Raw genomic sequence first — 16,020 nt, forward strand, 5'->3', positions numbered from 1 at the left:
TACAGTGAACCACTGGCTTTTCACGATTCAAAATCGTTACTCACAAATTCACCTACAGGATTGATGGGGTTTTGTTTCTGTGGAACATACGCAGCGATTCGCTTCTATTTGATTACATTTTCTACATGCTTTCAATAACACTGGAGAACAATTTATTTTTGTTATTTTTTATTTTTTCCCCTTCTTCCTGGGGTGTGTAACAAAAAATAATTGCACTGATGTACATGCATACTTCTGGTAAAGTTTTATTCTCAAAATCAAATCAATTGTAAACCCATTTATTTTTTATGTTGGGATACGGTATGAGGTTAATTTGGGGATCATAGTCTGTGGTATATTTATGGTTTATTAATATATGCAAATACAAACATTTAGTTTTTTGGGGTAGTCATGACAGGAATTGGTGTTTACTGTTAATACATTTAGTATTCATTTTATACAATTTCTCTGTAATTTCAGTCAGTCAAAGTGATCATCGATTGACTAGCATGGCAGTGATTTGAAATCAACTAATGGAAGGGAAATACGGAAAATTCAGTAGATTCCCTCTTCAAGAGCAATCATATCCAATTGGCAGGAAATGATGACATCTCCAACTTTACAAGTAGCCAAAAAGACACAAAACGTTACAGAAGAGCATCTTCACAGTCCCCACAATAATACCTTACATCAATCAATTTCTATATTGCTTGCCCTAGTGTCACAGATAACTGGAGTCTATCCCTGCTGGGTAAATTCTGCACTGGCCATCAGTCAATCACAGAGCACATACTGTATAGGCAACTATCTAGACTAATATACACAGTTACTCCGAACGCCATATCACAGTCCCGTTATTTTTGCGGATTTTTTTTTGTACAGTTTAACACTATTTTGTTGTGCCATTCATTTATTTGGGATGTAATTCCATTGTCGACCACTAGATGCCAGCACACTATCAAGTTCCAACGAAAACAGGAAGTATTTCAGCTCAGCCAGTTTTTGCTGAAAATTATTGAATAGTTCTCATTTTGTATACTCAACAAACTACTTTGTATGCCTAACTTTGGGTTCATCTCATAAAAAAAATGGGAGAAAAAACAAAACGGCGGCATTAATTCTTTGTTGAGTATAAATAAGTACATGTAACTGAAACCTTGCCCATATATGGTTGTTCCTTCCTAGGCTTGTCAGGCAACTATTAATAAACTCCTAATTGGCAATAATTTTTCTGCTGCGCATACGAGCCAGGCTACAGCTGCATCTCATTGTTTCCTGTAAAACAAAGTTGTTATCTTAACACACAGTTGTCTTGGCTAGAAAACAAATGTATTTATGTTCTTAGTTAGGTCCAGGTGTGTATTTAGAAAACAGCAACATGGTGGAAATAAGACGATTTAAACATTTCCCATGATCAAATTAATAGTGGGGAAACACAATGGCAACCTATTGTATCCGCGTCATTACCTTTACACAGCTCGTCCCTGAATTCTTTTCGAGTTGTGTATTAGTCATGTGAGAGGAAAGTAGTCTGGAAGTGGCTTTTACTCCAAGCCTGAGGGCTTTGGGCAGCTCTCCTACCTGTGAAACCCTTGTATGAGTCATTTTTTTCAAAAATACATCTTTTGTGTTGTTATTTTATGTGTTAGTAATGATCCACGCATTAGAAATTTTACAGCCCAATAAACTTGAGACATTGGGACCAAATTGGCTGGTCATACTTAGTAGCTTTATGAGGAAACATATTGAGGTGTAATTGCCTCAAGAGAGCACTTGAGGGAACAAGTACACAGTAGGTAAGAAAGCAAATCTTCCTTGCATTCAACAGGGACATTGAACTTCTTTTCTGCAGTTACAGATTTTCCACTAGCCACATTGATATGTGGGCCACATAAACTTTTGCATAATACGTTCATTTCATTTCAGATTTCCGAAAAATCTGGTTCTACACTGTGGTAAAATGTCATTTAAAACACAAACATCTGTTTGGCATTCAGCTTAGCCAGCATATGAGATCCTGTCATGATAATGATTGAGAGTGGAAGAGAAGATCCTGTTGTGTACCTCCTCCGCCCTCCCCAAAAAGGAAATAAAGACAACTACCATGAACTGTTTTTCATATACACTCGTGGGACATCACAATAAGTATATCTGAACAATCCAATGAAATCCACACCAGGTATCGCTATCAGTGTCAATATCTGTCTTATATTATGGTATCGGTACTCAAGGAGGCTGCCGATACCAGCCACAGATACTTCAAGAAAAGAATATCTAGCATCAAGTTAGTCCTGATGAGCAGTAGTTGCCACTAAACTATGGCAGTTAGACAAATCGCTGAATTATTATCTGCGTCAGAAAGACAGATCTTTGTTCACAATTTATGTCATTGTGGTAAATGAAATTGTATATCAAAAGTACTAGAGGTATTGGAAATCGGTATCGGTGACTACTCAAAGAGTGAATACTTGTACTGGTTTTGCGCTGAAAAAGTGGTATCCCTTAAAATGGAAAAATAATACCAAAATACTAATGTTGTCGGCCCATTTCGATTGACGTCGGAAGAAAAAATAATAATAATTAAACAATTGTTTATGATGGTGGTTGCACTTCACAGTGGTGTCGAACTGCACTGCATCATAAGTAAAGGTCTTTCTAATATTGTGGTTATTTTTTTTAGCTACGTAAGAGAGGCAAAGCCTTCCATAGGATAAAAGAGCTATCAAGCATACGGCCCGCGGGCTGGATCGGGCCTGCAAAGGGGTTTAATCCGGCCTGTGAGATGCTCTTGTAAAGTAAATGGAGTGGACGCTAACTGTCTGGCTCGTTAATGTGATTTGAAACACGCAATTCGACACCTCTGGTAAAATCTTTGTTAGAGTGTACGTTTACTAGTAAAATGTATGAACATTTATCTACTAATTACAACATTTATCTACTAACCTCGCAAAAAATGATCGCTGCAAATGCGTGAATACTTTGTGGGCTGCCAGTCCTTTCTTTTGATTGCTGCTATCAATCAACGTCTTTTGTCTTCATTAGTAGGTATGCGATAAAAAGCAACATTTGGTTTACTCCTTTGTCTGTCTGTACAACCGACGGCACAGCAAGATATGACCATTTTATAAAATAATCCATTAGATAAAGGACTTTACGCTGTATGAGATTCTATGGTTACAATACAGGCAAGTGGCCCTTTTGCGGTCCAGCGTCCTGGAGGAGGCGTTCCCATGAGGACTGTGACGTCACGTGCGAAAGGTCAATATGAATATGTACATTGTCCATTTAATTCGATTAGACATAACTATATCCATGAGAAGACTGGCACAATGGATAACTACAACTAGCAATTTAACTGGCCTTAAAGAATCTGTGTCATGGATAGATCACGCTACGGCATACTTTGGCCTCTGCCGGGACTTTCAGCAGTGTAGTATGGCATTCACTCACTGAGGAGCCTTTCACCAGTTTCATCTGATACGCTGCGACTCCAAGCAGGAGCTGACGCTACAGACAAGGTCGACATGTGCGGGTTAGTAGGTCAAACAAGGAGCTAGTCTTTTGACAGAGTTCGGAGGCAGGGTCAGACTAATGTGATTTATCAATATGACGCAAAAGTGATTCATTGTCCGTCATATCGACTGAGATAATCCACAAGATAGGCCGTGGTCATCGTTGCCTAATGAGTGAGGAGGCGTCGAGGGAAGGTAAATAGGCTGCTTGTTAGGAAGAGTGTGTAGCATTGTTCTGGCCTTGATACGCTGATTCGAGCACCAAGAACATGCACCTGCAAGATGTCCTTATATTTGTCAGTTTTTCCACAACTGCTTCCTTCACTCACTTACACACGCATACACATTTGGATTAACTCTTTGACTGCCAGACGTTTTCAGAAAAAGGATGCCGTGGGTGCCAGCCGATTTAAGCATTTTGACTGATCTTTTGACTGATCTTTCAAAGTCCACAGAAAATGTTGTGTTTTGACTATGGAAACACACATACTACCAAATGAAAGATTGGACTCTCATCTTTCATCAGAAAAAAAAGTTTGTTTCTACCTTATTCCGTTTTTGAGTAATCAACAATAGAAAATGGTTAGTTTCACCTCTGTTTTGAAACAAACGTCTTTTAACGTCTTTGGCACTCCTCCATAGGATTTTACTAAACGTTATTTAACGTTTTTGGCAGTCAAAGAGTTAATGGAGGAGCCTGAGAAAGAACAAAAAGACAAGAGTTGCGTTGCCAGAGCTCGGGCTCAGGTCAAGACTTGGCTCACCATAATCCCTCTCAGGTGATGCTGTTCACATTCAGCTCGTTCCAGCTGATCTGCTTAAATATGCCTTCCTCATCCCCTAACCCCCCAACCCCCCACCCTTTTCTCACCAGCAAGGATGATGAGAGTGAGGGAGAGCTGCTGCTTTTCCTCACCCATCAAAACCTCAGCTCATTTTTCAGCCTTTCTGCAAAGCCATCAATGTGTCAGTTAGCTGGTGCCGCACAAGAATAAAGTCAACAAACCTTGACAGTTTTATGGAAAGAAGAAAGTCAGGATGCGAGGCTCACATCACCTGGATTAGACGAGCATGAAGTGAGAGAGCAGTGTCAACAGACATGCCATCTGAAGGGCTGCCTTCCCTTTTTCCAAAGGCTACAGTGGCAATGCGGGTTATGAAGCAGACACTTGGAGCGTTCCCTCTCTCATCAACATATTATATTGCAAAGAAGTGCCGGGTTCCAACATTAACACTGCCAACCACAAACTGGGGATTTTGCGTAAGCTTTCAGCACACTAAGCCTGGTTTTCAGTGAGGAACCGTCTGAGATTTTACATTTGACTTCATGTACAGTACATCTACAACCTCTTCTTATCAGTGCTAACCTCAAAATGGGGTAAAAGGCTCAAGTATTTGTAGTTGAAACAGTTTCCAACTCTAATGCTTGTCTAATGTCTGCCCTTATTATTCTTTGTTGAAATAAGGGCATGATCAGCATCATGTCATCACTATTTTCTGTGGATTTTGGCATCAAAACATATCCCGCAATCCTTGTACCGACTTTCATCAGCGCTACAATATGTCATGCATTTCTGACTTTGCCCCCTACACCCTGCTAGGCCATGGTTGTTTCATTGAAACACTTTTATCCTTTAAACCATCTGGAGATGTGAAGTTCAGTAACACATCACTGTGAATTGAGCATAAAATGATCGCAAATTAGCTGCAGACATATGGGTATTCAAATTCTGGGCTGCAGATTTAAAGGGATTAACAGTATCACTAGGCAACTTTTCACCACTCTGGCTGCTAGTAGTACATAGGCCAATTCATTACTCGTTTAAACATCATGTTGCTCCTGGCAGTGCTACTCAAGTGTGATTTTATGCAGTCAGCAGGTGGCATCATTAGCCAAAGAACAGAAATAACAAGTACAACCGTTGTCAATGAGCCCTTTTCTGTATCACCTACATGACAAAACAGTCACTAGAAAAAATAAATAAATAAATAAAAAAAATAAATAAAAATAAAAATCAAGATGTAATATATCAAACATTCTGTCTGTATGAAAATCTCATCATGCTCAATATTGACCGACACTGTCGGAAAAGTTTAAACGTATTCATATGTTCACAGCTTGGATAGAACTGCACTGAATCATGCAGAGAGGCAATTGTCTTGTTACCTTATGCGCACCATTATATGAATGTAACGCCAAAAAAAAAAACTACTGATTTTATGTAAATCTCAGATTGTGTTCCCTCACTTAAAAAAAAGTTTTTGTTTTTCCCCTTCAAAAACCGCTAATAGTGCCGGTGACCTTAATGAGCTCCTCTTGCAGAGTTGCCTAAACCTTGCCTTGTTGAAGTTAATTGCCTTCAATTAAATTGTTTGTCTATTTCTCCTGCAGTGCACTGAGGAGGGAAGAAGGGGGGATGAGACCACATTGGCCTTATTAACTGTGGTCTGTTCTAAAAATAGCTCACCAGTGATGGGACAGGCCTTGCTAAGAAGAATTAAAAGAAGAAAAATGTCAACCTTTTTTTTTTTTTACCTGTCATGACACACTTTCTGGAGTTACCAAATAGTCAATATTTTGTTTAAAAAGTAATAGATTGTGTTGAATGAAAGAAAGAGCTGTTTTTATTTACTCAAATATTACAAAAAAAGGACAAAAATAGCAGCATAAATGGACCCAAATAAAAATCTGCGATCCGCAATAAGAAAACTGCAAAGTATTACATTTGCAACATCCCTCAGTCTCTGTAGCGCTTATCCTCACTAGGGTCACATGCGTGCTGGAGCCAAACCCAGCTGACTTTGGGCAAGAGGTAGGGTGCACCCTGAACAAGTCGCCAACCAATCACAGAGCACACATAAACAAACAACCGTTTACACTTCACAACGAACAACGATTTAGCGTCTTCAGTTAATCTACCACGCATATTGTTGGAATGTGAAAACCGGGAGAACATGCCAACTCCACACAGGAAGGCCCTAATTTGAACCCACAACCTCTGAACTGTGAGGCAGATGTGACAACTAGTCTCCCACCACGTAGTTTTGTTTTAATAACTACTCTTAAGATGTAGACGCGTCGAAAAACAGTCCCCCTTTCATTAGTTTTAAACTTTTGCTCAAAGTGTTGAATAATCTATATTAAACCAACTCCTCCACTAGGAAGTGAAACTATCAAGGTTGAATCAGAAAATCATTTTTAAAAGATGAGAATGCATTGAATCGAAGTTCTAAATCCATCATCCATAACATATTATCTTGTAAAAGTAAAACAATTGTATACTTGAATTGTCTTAACAGATTTTTCTGGTCTACCTTAAAAGATGTTTAGTGATTACCATACATTAGGTTGTGTCATGCAGGATGTGTGTTCCAAAACAATTTTAATTAAAAATAAAATATCAAAATCACAGTCTTGACAAATTGATCTAAAACATTCACCTGGTCTCCTTGAAATCCTGACAAAATTGTTCACTACATTTCACCCCTTACACCTCACTCAGTTATACATGCATGCATCGCATCAGTGGCAAAACATTTTTGTGCGTGTTCCAAAAGGCATGAGTGTTGTTATTGTTCCACATAAAACAGTTGTGCTCGGCAAGAACACTGTGGCCAAATTGAGTTTCAAGCGTGTCTGGGACTCAACACTGCTGAACGATTTGGATAGCTCCTGGTACATGCCAGACAGACTGTGTATAAACCTGTCAGAACAACGTGGAGAACTACAAAAATACTGAAGAATTAAAAAAAAGACTGGACAATGATCTCTTACACACTTTTCTGTGTTGCTGTAATAAATTTAAAAAAATCCTGGAAACAAATACCAAATGTTTGGGTTGACTTCCTCAAATAGCGCTTTTGCCCCATGGGATTACATTGATAAGTCACAATAGTTTTGAAAACTGGAGTCAGTTTGTGTACTTTAAAGTGTCTCAGAAGCTCTGGGGAAAAAATTATATGTTGTATTAAATAATATAATATACACACCATATGAATGGTTCCTCGTATCAATGCATATTAAGAGAAAGTATTTCATGATTTTTTTTAATTACGCACTGAGAATCTTTTAGCTCAGCGCCGAAACTGCTATGACGTACTACAGCCATGTTTTACCTGCTGGCTCTGTATGCATGTTTTCCCCTTCTGATTCATTTCAGTTTTCTTGATTCATCTGGATTATGCCGTCACCTTGCATTGCTGGCTTTTGTTTGAAGCGATGGGAGGATGGCATGAGCCTGATTTACGGGAAAAAGACAGAGACCTGGAACAGCACCTGCTACCGGTTTAAAGCCATTCAGAAAAAAGAAAGAAACTTTTCGGTCCTGAGACTTAAACAGTGCCAATGACAGAAAGACAAATGAACAGGACATTCTTCTTATTCTGGCTTTATCCCATCGCATTTAAGCAGCAATCAATTTTCTGTCACTCGAGCTGCGTTTCCATTACAGTTTTCCGCAAAAGTGATATTGTACTATTTCGATAAAGTACAATTTCAACTTGTCGGTGTTTCCATTGAGGAGCGTTTCGCTTCTGAAGCGCAATTTTCATAATGTCCTATCTCGCGAGATGTAGGAGGTGCTCATGCTGTTTACAGAAGACGGACGCCCGGAGTTGTTAAGATTACTTTAAAAACATCTCTCTCCCCTCATCGGGCAGGTTCGGGCATTTGGTGTTGGTGTTGTGTGTGCGTGTGCGCGCGCTTATAACTTGTGTTATGGTGCGGACGGATGGATTTCAACGAGGACGTGCGCCGTATGTGGCTCGATTGCTCGTTGCCCGGGGTAACGGCCATTTTTCATGCAACGATATGGAACGTGCATTGAACGGCGGCATATTGGCTCTGAAGCTAAATCACTTTGTCCTTAAAAATATTTGTTATCCCCTCAGGATGCAGCTCCGACATGAAAGCGCGTCCCCATACTTCCTATGTCCTTTCCTCCGTGACCGGGCAGGGGTCCATTACTACAGGGAATGCGCAAAAAGTGTTTCCATTACACTTTTGCGAAATACTTCTATTTCGATATGTTTCAAAAACAACCTAATGAGAGCAGAAAAACTTTTTTGGCGATATTTGAGAGTTTTTTCGCAAATCCAGTGTTTCCATTACCAGCTTGCTTTTGCGTGACTTGTCTTTTGCGCAAAACTGGGGGTAATGGAAACACACCTTCTGTTGGCGGCGGAATAAAATATTTGGTCGCTTTAGGTCACACTCGATTCCTTCTTTTCCACGTTCTGATGACAGATAACAACGATTGGGGTTAGGTTAGTATTAAGCCTTAGCTTTCGGCAAACAACGCGACTCTGACCAGTGACAACTGTGATGCATTATTTCACCAGATACCTCTAACCCTGCCTGATATGAATAACAGCAATTAGGGTTAGCATCAAGACGTTAGCGAAAGGACTCGTCTTTTTACTACCCAATTGCTTCGCTGCTAAGGAACAAGCAGCACTGGGTGTAACCTGGCAGTGTTCGGTGAATTTAATAACAAAATACGGGAAGCTCAGAAGATGGTAAAGCTCACTCCTCACTTGTGTCACTACATGTTGATTTGCTGTCAGCATAACACAATCAGACTCTGTAATAAGTCAACAAGATCGATCAAATTACAAAGCATGTTTTGCGTGACTTTTCTGCATTAAATACTGTGAGACTGATTCAAACAATAAAAACAGCGAGCAACTTACTGACAGTGTGAACAGTGAGGACGACCACTTGGGCGTCTGACGTCACGCACGCCCAGTGCAACAACAGGAGGCGTGGGAATAAGCTGTCATGGCTTGCGAAATTCACGGAAATATCAAATTTTTACGAGGCCGTTCCATTGCGTTTTTACCAAAGTAATCATTGGAATCATATTATTTGAACTTGTACTTGTACTCTCTCTTCAAAATGCCTTTAGGGGGAATTTTTGACATATCTCTTACATTTTAAAGCCTTTATAAAGATAAACTGTCTTGACTGGCTTCGTAAGCGGGGGAAAAGTGATGACTGACATGGTCCCGAGAATACAGTATAGTATTTTCAGGAAGAGAGGGTCCCAAAGTTTTTTTCACAGGGCCCCAAATCACACACACACACAAGTAGCAAGTGAAGCAATGCTGTGTTGTTATCCAACATATTTAGGATGTTTGAACAGGACAAAAATACAAACACAACTCTGAGACGCTATCTAACAGAGTCATTCAAGACAGAAGAACAGAGGAACACAAACAGAAGGGTGAAAAAACGTGTGTGTGTGCCAGTACCCCGCAGTGCTTCACTGATTATTTGCAGATGGACAGTGGAGGGCTTTCAGAGTGTGGAGGTTCCCCCTGGCACGCAGTGCATATGATTAAATCTGTGATTGCCATACAATTTACAAGAAGCAACCCCCTCCCCTGACTTTGAATGAGTTCTCTAGAACATTAACACACAGTGGGGAGCGGCTGTCCAAAAGTTGGTGTAAAAATAAATAAATAAAATAAAATAAATAAAAAAAATGAAAAATTTAAATAAAAACCTGCCAACACCCTTGTAGGGCATCCAAAGGATCCGATGAGTTATGTCACAAGTCTTTAGAGGACTTGGCTGGGGCTAACCCTCCTAATCCCACTGTCTCCTCATTCATTGAGGAGTATAGTGCAGTGTTTACAAAGAGGCTGATCCCCTCCTCAACTGCGCCTCCGCTGAGCAATTGTTATGCGGGTTTCCTACCAACTGTTCAAAGTGGTTATGAGATCAATTAAAACCAGCTTAGGGGGCTTGAGTGGAGATGTGCAATTCATATGTCGGGGTAAAGGGATTCCTTATCCATTCATTAAATGTGTCTCAAGATAATAGCCCCAACCCGTCCAACGAGATGTAACGTTATGGAGCGATGCGCATCAGCATATTTTTGGACAGATTCACTTTTAGTCCTCAAAGGGCATGCGCCAAAAAAAAAGGCAGCCTAAAGCCTTTTATTGGTGTTATATACTTTAAAACACAATTTGAATTGTATCACTCTATTTTGCAACAACACGTGTCCGGCGTATTTGCGCACATTTACACATGCCGGCAGTGGAAAAACTGCACAGCAGCATACACAAGCTTATATCTTGATGTTGAAAGACTTTCTTACTTGCCGTTTGGTATAAGATTCTGGAATGTTCTTTGCTTATCGTCTATGCCAAAACACACCTGAGCGTTGTTAGAACCAGAAACAGTCAGTTTCGGGCTAACTTTTTGTGACGTCATTATTTTAAAAGCGCATGTAAAATACAGTAGCCTACTGCACTGTGAAAATGAAGAATGAACAGCGTTTGCGTTGAACATCGTCACCATGTGGATGTTGCGGTATATGAAGCTGTAAATTGTACCTCTTTTGGTTCTCCTCCAACGTTGTGACGGCGCTTGACAGTTGCTGTACTCCATACAGTTCAATACTATCAGCGCAAATGAGAAGAGTCGAAACTGCATCTGGACGGCGATGAAGTTGTCCGGACCCCGATTAAAAAAAAAAAGAAAAAAAAGCGGGGTGCCAAGCGGACTTCGTAAATGTTCTCGGAGTTCCTTTGAGCCGAACTGCAAATTTGTCAAACATCAGACGAGATGCGACTTAGTATTAGGTCGCCAATTGGGATCATTTTATGGAGCGAGATGATCCTCCGCTGAGTATGAGTGTCCTCGTCGGTGCGCTGTGGAGATAATTACAAAAGAGATTAGTGTGATGGTGTAACGAAATCAATACATACGCGTGAGGTGATAGAATGTGGATTAAAGTCAGCAAAAGAATCAGTCGTTTGTGTGGTAATTTGTTAACACAAGTAGACCAACAGAAAAAAACCGCCCCTTCCAGGACGTTGGCGCAATCGTGCGTAAAAGTGAACAAAACGACGAGATAAACGTGCAGTTAAACTACCTTGCATTGGACGAACTGTTCCTCCACTCCGGTTCCGCTTTTATTTTAGGTTCCCCTTGGGTGCAAGTGCAGCGTGGGAACACACAGCATCACTTCTTGTGTGACAAAACTTGGGTTTTCAAAAAGAAAGCAGAGCTCCGACAGGGACGCGTTGCGGCGTGCATGAAGTGAATGAGAGGCAGAATTTCCCCCCTTTCTGTAAAATTCTTAGATTCCGCTCAAGTTTGTCCCGTTGAACAGTGGACACAAAACCACGCGTGGTTGTATTTGGACGGAGAGCGAGCCACAAATGATGCGTGAAGTGTGCGTTTCCGCGCGCGCTGCTGAGGTTGAGCGGGGACTGACTCCAGATTGGTCCTGATGCTTTGTGCCTCCTTCCTCATATACAGCCGTGCTGATGTCACGCGTGGAGACTTCTACTTTTTGTGTTTCTTCTTATTTATGATGCTGGAGATGACATGTCGTGTATTCGCTCCCCTCCAGCCACCCCCACCCTCCTTGTCTTGCACACTCACTATGGTGCGACGTTGCTTCTGGGTGCTAGTGGGCGTAAACGAGCTTTTTGAGCCTGTTGATGTAAAACAGCTTGAGGGCCCCGAAAAAAGACGTTTTGGGGGCTGTCTAGATTTGGCGTAGTGACTGCGGGAGTAATTTACATTTTTCCTGTACAATCACCCATATCCCAAAGAGGATCCCACTTCCTCAATGCACTTCCAGCCAATGCTTTCCACTGAACTCACAAGTTTAGCCGGATCAAAAATGAAATGATGACATACGTTTCAGACTACAGTTTGGTCAACTGACGGTAGTCCAGTTGAATAATTAGAAGTTGGAGGAAGGAAAAAAAAAACGAAGGATGTGCCTAATGTGCGTAATAAGATGAGTCTGCCAGTCTCGCCACGTCGTTTTATTGCTCGCCAAGGACTAAATCCACCACCCGTCCCCGAAATTAATGTAAATCGTTAGAGAGGCTCAAGTATAGTTGTGGCGCGTGCATAAATCATTCAGTAATTTAAGGGTTTTCTTGAGTTCAAGCATTTAAGGCTGACCCGTGTGACCTCATAAATGGATACAATCTCGCGCCGGGCAGCTTCTCCTACCTTGATGAGGGAAAGACACTATGCTGGCTGGCACTCATCCGCTTCCCAGTGACATTCAAACTCTGGCAGCTTGTCAACTTTGAAGCTCTTTCAAGGAAAAAATATGACTCACGGGTAGTGTGTTTCACTTGTGTAATATAAAAGGTAATAACAGAAGCTTTCCGTTTACATGGCTTAAAAAAAACCTCACGTGATTATGCGTATGAGGGTAAACCATTAGGCCATTTTGTTTGAGCAAACCCAGCAATTACAGCAGCCTGAAAAGCTGATGTGGACGCAGGTAAAGGATGCTTTACCCAATTCAGCCACTAGGTGTGGCACTTAATCTTTCATGTATTTCAAGGCATGAAAAGCGTTTCCACTGCCCTCTTGTCATCACTCGACCTGTTACATGGACTTTCATGACGAATTAACGAAATTTGTCAGGGAATGTTGTATGAAACGACATATTGACAAGTGAATTGAAAATAAATTAAATTTGATTACATTTGCAATTAAAACAACAAAAGCAGCGAGTTGGGATTTCTCGCCTAAGGCAATAAAACATGAGTTAGTTTATATTCCATCACTGGGACTAATGAAAATAACTTCCCTCTCAGAGTATATTAAAAGTAAGACCCATAGATTTTTCCTTGCCAAATCCTATAGTGACCTTTGTCCTAACTTTATTTATTTATTCAGTGCGCACTGAAGGAGATTGTGGTCAGGAGGACTGTTAGCTGCAAGCAGTGCTATTAGTTTGGGTTCCCCACTATAATAACATCTGAGAGTGCTTTGTTAAGGTGAATGTGATAATTTATGCCTTAGGCACTTTTTATTTTCATGATGTGTCACTCGGAATGGGGACGGGCAAAGCAATCACTTTATTTGCCTCTTCCCTTTTTTGCTCGGCAACCTCCCTCCCTCCCTCTCGTTGCAGTGCACAGATAAATGGAGATGACTTCATTATTTGGAATATCTGGCTCCAAGCCCTCAGTGCCATAACAGCAATGAGGTAAGCTGCTGTATACTTTCATCAGAAAAAAAAACCCAGACTGAATGGGTTGACGTTAAATCTATATGTCGTGTCAATTGATGCATCTGAAAAGTATTGTCTGATACTGTATTGAAAACTCAGTTTAAACATGTTTTTCAAAAAGACGTTTTGTCTTAAGCAACCATTGATATATATTTAAAAAAAAAAAAAGCTGTGACCTGCAGGAAGAAATTAAATCTTTATACAGAGGGTAAGAAAAGACTAAAAAAAAAGTGATTGCACTAGGGTGCACACCATCTTATAATTGGGGATGTGATTGTGTTCAGAGTTAACCAATCACAGTCAAACCAACTATTCAGATACATTTCTTTCGTGACAATAAAAAACAAAAGTCAGCAAGAAAGAAATTATCGGTGACCAACTGCCAAGCACAGTTTATTGCAGAAGTCATGAGAGAAAATAAATTGAGAATAACACTGTTGCTGGGAATTCACCTGGGCTACAGTATCTCACAAAAGTAAGTCCACCCCTCACATTTCTGCAGATATTTAATTGTGTCTTTTCATGGGACAACACCAAATAAATAACAATTTGACACAAAACAATTTGACAAAAACAAAGTCAGTGTACATCTTATATAATTATAAATGTATTGTTCCCTCAAAATAACCGAAAATACAGCCATTAACAGCAATTGGCAACAAAAGTGAATACACCCCTAAGTGAAAATGTCCAAATTGAGCACAGCTCGTCATTTTCCCTCCCCAATGCTATGCTACTTGTTAGTGTTACATAGTCACAGGTGTGAATAGGGAGCAGGTATGTTAAATTTGGTATTGCAGCTCTCACATTCTCTCATATGGTGAGTTTCTATTGCAGTTTTTCGCAAAAATAAAAGCGATATTGTATTTTTTCGGTAAACAAAAATTTCGACTTAGCCTACCGGTGTTTCCATTGAAGAGTGTTTCGCTTCTGAGGCGCAATTCTCGTAATGTCCCGTCTCATGGGATCTTGCAGGAGGTGTTTATGATGTTTACGGAAGACAGACGGCCACAGTTCTTAAAATTACTTTAAAAACATCTCCCTCCCCTCATTGGGGAGGTTCGGGCATTTGGTGTTGTGTGTGTGCGCGCACTTATAACTCGTGTTATGGTGTGGACGGCTAGATTTCAAGGACGACGTGTGCCGTATGCCACTCGTTTGCTTGTTGTTACGTGGCTCAGGGATTAGATCGGCTGTCTCCCAACCTGAAGGTTGTGAGTTTGTTCCTCCACCCTTGAGTCGCTTGTATTTTTTTTTCAATTCTTTATTTTACTTTCTTCTAAGTGTAAATATTACTCTAAAACTAAGTCTATTTGTTCCCACTCTAAATAGAGTCAAATTTAGTCTTTAGAATTGACTGTGTATTGGTCACTTGGCAGCTTCAGCACAGTGGCCAACACCATCCAGCAGTTTAACAGGGCAGGTTCCACTCAGAACAGGCCTCCATACTGCACACTGCATCAAACTGCTCTGCATGGCTGTCATTCCAGAGGGATGCCTCTTTTAAAGATGATGCACAGGGAAGCCCACAAAGAGTTTTCTGAAGCCAAGCAGACTAATGACATGGATTACTGGAAACATCCTGTGGTCTGATGAGACAAAGATTAATTTATGTTTCAGACGCATTTATTGGGACAACCAGGAAGTACAAAACACTGTTTTTTTTAAAAAGTGTGTCTTTGCCTACAGTCAAGCATGGTGGTGGGAGGGAGTGTCGGTGGCATTGGGAGCTACAGTTTATTTAGGGGCCCATGAATGCCAACATGGACTGTGACATACTTCAGCAGAGCATGATCCCCTCCCTCTGGAAACTGGATCACAGGGAAGTATTCCAACATGATAACGACCCTAAACACACCTCCAAGAGGATCATTGCCTTGCTAAAAAGGCTAAGGGTAAAGGTGGACTGGCCAAGCATGTCTCTAGACCTAAACCCTATTGAACATCTTCTCAAGCTGAAGGTGGAGCACCTTAAGGTCTTGAATATCCGCCACCTCCGTGAATTGGAGTGGAAAAGGATTTCAGTACCAACGTGAAGCTCTGGTGAACTCCGTGCCAAAATGACTTTGGGCATTTTCACTTAGGGGTGTACTCACTTTTGTTGGCAGGGGTTTTGCTATTAATGTCTATATTTACACTAATATATAAGCTGTACAATGATTACTCTTCATTGTGTCAAAGTGTCATTTATTCCATCTTGCCTCATGAAAAGATATCATTCAATATCTGCAGAAATATGAGGGGTGTACAATACACACTTTTATGAAATACTGTACACTCTTTCACCCCCCAACTGGTGTTGCTTTTCAACAATGGGAACACCATCTAGCCTATTCCATCTTCTCAATGAAAAGCAAAAACCTGTCAAGTTTTACAGCGGGTGTAATTTACATATGATACTCATTTAGTTATTGAACTATACTGTATGTGCACATAAAAAGGCAGGAATGTGAAAGAATTGCCTTTTTTAGGGAAATTACAAGAAAGATAGAGGGAGTGTGTAGCAGACGATTGAGTTATGCGAA

The 16,020-nt window shown here is 40.6% G+C and overlaps 1 protein-coding gene across 1 annotated transcript in view; it reads right to left on the reverse strand.

Moving 5' to 3' along the window:
* Positions 1–11,788, reverse strand: part of rspo2 (R-spondin 2) — a 76,058-nt gene extending 64,270 nt beyond the window's left edge. Inside the window, exons 1-2 of the mRNA XM_077575738.1 lie at positions 11,378–11,788; positions 10,836–11,153 (exon numbers count right to left, since the gene is read on the reverse strand). Coding sequence (XP_077431864.1) covers positions 10,836–10,935 — 100 coding nt within the window. The 5' untranslated portion in view covers positions 10,936–11,153; positions 11,378–11,788. The remainder of the gene's footprint in view (positions 1–10,835; positions 11,154–11,377) is intronic.
* Between the last annotated feature and the right edge of the window lie 4,232 nt (positions 11,789–16,020).

Source organism: Vanacampus margaritifer, chromosome 9 (genome assembly GCF_051991255.1).
Source record: "Vanacampus margaritifer isolate UIUO_Vmar chromosome 9, RoL_Vmar_1.0, whole genome shotgun sequence".
In the NCBI taxonomy this organism is placed as follows: domain Eukaryota; kingdom Metazoa; phylum Chordata; class Actinopteri; order Syngnathiformes; family Syngnathidae; genus Vanacampus; species Vanacampus margaritifer.